The sequence below is a fragment of the Panicum hallii genome, chromosome 2, assembly GCF_002211085.1.
Source record: "Panicum hallii strain FIL2 chromosome 2, PHallii_v3.1, whole genome shotgun sequence".
In the NCBI taxonomy this organism is placed as follows: Eukaryota; Viridiplantae; Streptophyta; class Magnoliopsida; order Poales; family Poaceae; genus Panicum; species Panicum hallii.
Window position 1 is genome coordinate 53,589,019 of NC_038043.1, and position 6,395 is coordinate 53,595,413.

Here is a 6,395-nt window from a genome sequence, read left to right on the forward strand (position 1 = left end):
TACTATATCGCCAGAGGCTTCCAACCAGTTTCCTTCTTCACCGACGTAATATTGTTGATCACCCTTTCTGCTCGAGATGTAACCAGGTGGAGGACCAGGAGCATCTCTTCCTGCATTGTCCGGATGCTGCAAGAATCTGGCGGCACCTTGGGTGGAATCATATCTTTCATTTGGGATCAGTGAAGGATCTTTGGTTGTCCCAGAAGTTTAAGGACAATCACTCTCCAAAGTCAGCGTCCACAATTGCTACTGCTATTCTTTGGAATATCTTGAAAGCTCGAAACTCCTCCATCTTCAGGCAAGAACACCACACCGTCGTGCAAGTGATCCGTTCCGTTGTGGTTGGTCTCCATCTCTGGTCTTTGAGAGCTCGAGCAAGTGATGCTGCGCTCATTCTTTGGTGGGAGAATTATGTAGCCTGACCTGTTGTAACTTTCATTCTTTTTTCACCCCTCCCCCCAAAAAAATACTTTGTATGCAATAACCTCGTATCAATAAAAATGTTCAGACCGGTTTCTTGCTTGCCGTAGTTTTCCTAAAAGAAAAATCCATGTCTCTCAAGTCTCAAGCCTTCAAGCTTTGAGATGCATCTTTCTACTCTACTGAACATAGATTTACTAATTACTACTAGTACTTGTTTCAATTGATGTCCACTTGTTTATGGGAAAGAGATGGATGGATTATGAAAAAGTAGAGAGGGGTATTCCAGTCTTTCTCCTTCACCAGGATTGCCCTTGGGTCAAACTCCACGGACCAGGCCCACCACCGCCACTCGTTGTCTGTCGTTGAGCACTTGGGCTGCGGCCCCGACGCCCCGCGCAATTCCTCGTGCTCCGCCAGCGGGAAGCCTCTCCGAGGCCCTTGGAAGCTACCCCACGGCCCCACCACTACCACCACCAAAACCCTCTGGAAAACCACACGCGCCGCGCCGGCATCGCGGTCACGGGCCTCACCCCCTCTCGCCTTCACGGTCTCCTCGTCCGCGCCCCACCCGCAGCCCCGGCTCTCCTCCCCCCGCCATTCCCTAGGAGGCTAGGACCGCACCCCAAGCGCGCAAACCTTATCCGAATCGCCGTCGCCCATGGAGGCCGTGCGCGCGTCGGCGGCGTGGGTCGCCAGCCGCTCCTCCCATGTCACCGTCGACCTGCAAGGTAGGCCTGTTCTGTTCCTAAGCGTTGTGGCCTTTTGCCCTGCTGTGAGCTGGTGGTTCATTGAGTCCATTGCTTGCTGCTCCAGTGAGATGCTCACGGGATGATTTAGGGTTCGCAAATGTCGGCTCTGTGCTGGTTTCGTCTTATTTATTTATTTATTTATTTATATGCCGATTGCTTGTGTTGCGATAGAACCTGTTCGATTTATTTATTTATTTTTGAAACGAAGTTCGATTTATTTATGTTGAGAATAGGTTTCAAACGCCAGTTTTATAATCATTTTTATTCGCATTTTTCTAATTGCCAATTCCTTGTCGTTTCATTACTGTTCAGTAATTTATTCTGAAAATAAACCGGACATAATATCTGGCACACATCTGTGTGTTTCTCGTAACTTTTGTATGGTGTAGTATCTTTTTGGTTTGATTATTTTGTAATAGGTTTCCTCGTGAAATTCTCAGTAATAATATTGCTCTTCACCTGTGGCTGTTTTTTTCATTTCCTGCAGAAATTGAGAAGGTGGTGGACAAAATTCAGGGGAATGTTCCAAAAGTTGAGTGGGATTTCGAAGGAATTCATTACTACGACAATGGGCCGCTCACAGTCCAGTACCTCTTCGTCTTGGATGCACTTAACTTCTGCTTCTGGCCAGGTATAAGTTTCAGGCAAAAAAAATCAATGCATCTTATGAGCACGAATCAGAATGATTGTACTATTCCTTTGACCGGCACATAAAGATCTGCAGAATAAACCAGCAGAAATTAGACATTGCCAATCTTATTTTGCAATCCTTTCACTTGTGTATAACTTATAGCCTTGGTACAGGTGTGTGTTGGAAAGAAAGTATTAAGCGATTCACTATACTTTCAACTCATAGTCCATCAGTCATGTGGGCTGCCAACATGTTTGACATCAACTGCTATTGTCTTGAAACTTTTGACTGTCATGTATACATAATAAGAATATGGATGTTTCCACTAGTAATACTTCTGTGGCAATTCAGTAGTTTCGTTGGTCACAGACCTGTTGAGTTGGTTGTGCGATCTCTAAGAAGGTGGTCCCTTACATTTATTTTTTGATGTATTTTTTTAGTTATTACCTTTTTCGATATATGTCTAGTTACTCGCCACACTTCGCACCTGTGCCTTAAAATCCATGGTGTCTCTGTTGTATTGTTTATGCAATTCCATTCAATTACATGTGTAACAGCTTTGTAGTTTTGCCTGAAATTATTGTTTCTATTGCACTGCAGTAGAATTTTCAGTTCTGATTTTCATTTACATGTGTCTCTTCTATAATCATGATGAATTTATTATAATATTTTTAAATGAACAGATAAGGACTTGAGCTATGACCATTTGGCTTCTGGACTGAAGTTAGCCTTGGAGAAAGATAAGACTGCCCTTGATGCAGACCGCCTTAAGAATTACACTGGTAACTTCTTCCCTGATTGGCATCTTGCAAGGTTCTGTAATTGGTGTGATAATTCATGGCCATATTTCCAGGATCAACTGTCATTATGTTGAAGTCTTATTTCATTGTGTAGGTTGCGGTAGCATATAAATGTACATTTACACCTTATGCTCAACTGTATGTAGTGTGCCCTTGGGGCACTTCAAAGTAGCCTCAAAGCAGTAGACGAAATCCTCTCAGTTTCAGGACCTTTTAAAAAAAAATCCTTTTTTTTGGTTTAGAAATGAAGCTGGTCGATTTCTTGTGCTAATTGAAAAACATTTAAGTCGATATCTGCTAGATTCCTTTCAAAAAAAAAGAATACATGCTAACTCGGAAGTGCTTATGCAAAATGTAGGGCCTGAGCTCCGCCATCTTCTGAACTGGCCACGACCACTGCCAATTGAAGAGGAAAGAGTGCGCCTCCTCCATGAGGTAATACTCTGTAATTCATAATTGCTACATCGAACATTTCAATTACAGAACTCTCTTGGTTAATGCCCATGGTTGTGGAACAGATTATCACTTATCAACTTTCATACTCCAAACCAGTTCTTTCATGTTAAATTTAGTCACTTTGACTTCTGAAATGATTCTCACTGGTCAGCTCTAGTTCGATTGTTGGCTTGCTGCTGTTACTGTCATTTTCATCTTAGCATGAGTATATTTCTAAACAGTTTCTTCCCCAAGAATTACTCTCTTTTTTCCAATGTTATTTTGTTATGAACCATTTCTATTTCATTTGTTAAGGTTGGACTGGAACTTGAAAGAAGCTTTGGAGGTCAGGCTGCTAATCTAGTGAAGTCTGCTGGAAACTCTGCTGCAACTCTTATTGAACTCATTACCCGACATTTTCCTGGTAAATATTCTACTGATATCCTTTCTTTTTCGTCTTTGGTCAGAGGTAGACCAGAGTGCAGTCGAAAAAAAAGTACACTGATCTGCACTTGTCATATTGCACAAAATATATTAGTTCAGCAGCTGATAGGCCCCTGCCTGGCCATAGGCCTGTATGCTATAGCTTCCCCTGCACAATATTTTTTCCTCATTTGGGAAGCATAATGGGGTTACAAAGTGTTTGATTTGGAAAACCATAGGGGGAATTTGTCAAATGGTCCTGGACGGACCTATTGGTCGTAGCCACCTACAGTGAGTGAAACTGGAATGGCCTAGCATTTAGCAACCAAGGAGCCTGTTACTGTGGACCTGAAAGGGAACAATGTTGGCCGGTACCTGGTCCAGGAAAATGAACTTGGTTTGAGCTGGGGCATTGAAAATTAGATAGTTGTGCATGAATTTCTAATGCTTAAACCCATATGATTTTTCCTTTTCTTACAAGTATTCATCATTATTGCTGTTTTCTTAGGTGTTCAGACTTTCTAGAATCTCTGCACAATCTGTCCTTAATTCTCATTTCTCTCACACTGACCGTAGTGGAACTGTTGCTCAATCACCAACTAGGCCAAAGGCACTTGATTCAATCCTTTTGGTTTTATTTGAAAAGAAATCTCGATGCATTTAACTCTTTGATTCCACCGTACCTAAACATTGTACTGAACATGATATTATTTACCATATTTGAACCTATAGCTCTTCACTAAAGACAGACATGTTCGCTGTCAGGTCAGATCATGAACAGCTGTCCACCATTCAACCAGTTGCCACGTATAATCTGGGTGGTACTAGTTTTGTCCGTAAACTGGTTTGGCCAACTTTAGAATAGTTTCAGAATTAATTATATCTCTTTGATAGTTGAATTTAAATTGTACCTTGCACTCTTGCAGAGAATTTTAGCATGTGTTCAGTCTCATGAATAGTGTAGCACAACTTGATGGTTCCTTTTGAACCTTCCATGAACATGTAGAATTTGAGGTTAAACATTTGGTGTGCATTCAAAACGTTTTTTCCCCCCTTACGTAAGGTCAGTAACCCAGTGTATATCTATTTGGCAACCTGAGGTGTTTTCAATTTCAATTTTGACAGGTTTCCGGGATCATTCACTTTACAAGGGACACCAGGTTTTCCTGTATAAGAGAGCTCAGATCTTTGTTGCTGATTTGTGGGGTGCCTTCAAGGGACAAAACTACGGCGAGTTCCATGACATCAATTCCATCACCATATTTGCTGACTACATTGTTCCAGCTGTCCTGAGGGAGCTTGGCATACTGAAATACGGCTCGAACTTATCTTGCTCGATCGATTCGAACTGCGAGATTGTGCCTGGAAGTGAGGAGGAAGTGGAGATTCGCGCTTGCTCTATCTATGCAGTCGAAAAGATGAGGGACCTGATCAGCAAAAAGTTTGGAAAGCAGGTAGGCACATTTGAACCAGTTCCACCTGAGACTGCCTTTTATTTGACTGATATGTTATCTGATCAACGAATTGACATTCACTAACATTACTAGTCACGAAGAGTACCATATTTCAAAAAAGTTACAAATTTTCTTCTCGTTGTTGATCAAATTGTATATTTGATTGAATCATAAAGCAGTCAAATACGGTGCTTCGGCTTGGAACTAACGCCACTCTTGCTCTTGTATCTTCTCGGCAGCTTCTGAGCATTGACATTGATCTCTGGCTCTGGTCGTGCGGCGTGCAGAACATGGCGCTGTCACATCACCGCACCCTGTCGATTTACTACTGAGACAAGAACTGGAACCAGACAGGCATCCAGCCGCAGCATGGTGCTGGTGCCGTGGTGCGTGTATTCAGGTGCCCGAGCGCTGTCGTGGTTTGTTCGTCTTAACTGTAACTGCCATAGGTGTCGAAAGTTTTGTCCCCTTGGGATTGCACAAAAAGTGCAAGGTATTGTAGAGTCGTCGCATCAGGATGGATGGTGCTAGTAGCACAACATTTTGAGACTAGAACAGCTGCTGTTTTCAGATGAACTGTAGCCGTAGGGAGTGGATGCTTCTTCTCTCCAGATTGATCTCGTTGGATGCGTAAGAACACAAGTAACTACATCTGATTTGCTTTCAGCAATGGTTTTCAGTTACTGCTCCATCTCCTTTTGATATAAAATGAAATTCAGGTAACTGAAAGTTTCAACTGGAGGTTTGCTGAAATTTGAGTAACCTCATCACTGAACAGTTCAAACCCCCGAATGTGCTGGCGTGCTGTTGCGAAAGAGACAAGCCTGCCTAGGTGAAGGTCTCGAGAGACCAGACCCAATGGAAAAGATTCGGCGCGTTATGCCGGCATGCCGCTCACGGCCGGACCGCCGGATGAACAAGGGAAGCAACCTCGGAAAATCCATGTCGTGTCGAATAAATGTTACGCTGCCTCCATTCAAGGCTCTGGTTCTGCCGTGCTGCCCCTGCACCGCGCCACCGCCCACACGGCCACAGCACACCCGTCCCGTCCTTCGGGGTCCTGTCTGACCGTCTGGAGCGGCCAGCGGCCTAGCTTTCCGCGGCTCTGAGAAGGCAGAGCCTGTGCGAGGCGCCGCCTGCGTGCGCAGTCCGTGTTCACGGACTGCCGTTTGATTCACTCGCGGTGTCAGGGCTTGTCGCCGCTCTCGTGCCGGCCCGCCGGGGCTGGGTGGGCGGCGGCAGAACCTTTGCCTGCGGCAGGGCGGCGCGGCTGCGGCGCACAAACAAACCAGCAGGCGCCGCCGCAGCCTGTCGTCTACTCCGGCATGTTGACTTGGTGGCCAGGAGCCGGTACACGGTCCTGCGCTAACCGTGAAACCGTGACCCGTGACGTTGAGAAAGGCGCTTGGCTTCCAACACCGCCAGGCATGTCTACACTAGCCGTTGCTTGGCGTCGCGGTCCGGCGTCGCCTTCGAACCT

The 6,395-nt window shown here is 44.8% G+C and overlaps 1 protein-coding gene across 1 annotated transcript; it reads left to right on the forward strand.

Moving 5' to 3' along the window:
- The first annotated feature begins 904 nt into the window (after nt 1-904).
- On the forward strand, nt 905-5,594 carry LOC112881973 (queuosine salvage protein-like). Its single transcript, XM_025946907.1, has 7 exons — nt 905-1,151; nt 1,660-1,803; nt 2,487-2,585; nt 2,962-3,038; nt 3,354-3,462; nt 4,587-4,915; nt 5,155-5,594. The coding sequence occupies exons 1-7, from the start codon at nt 1,082-1,084 to the stop codon at nt 5,245-5,247; spliced, it is 921 nt and encodes a 306-aa protein (XP_025802692.1). The 5' UTR covers nt 905-1,081; the 3' UTR covers nt 5,248-5,594.
- Nucleotides 5,595-6,395: the final 801 nt, after the last annotated feature.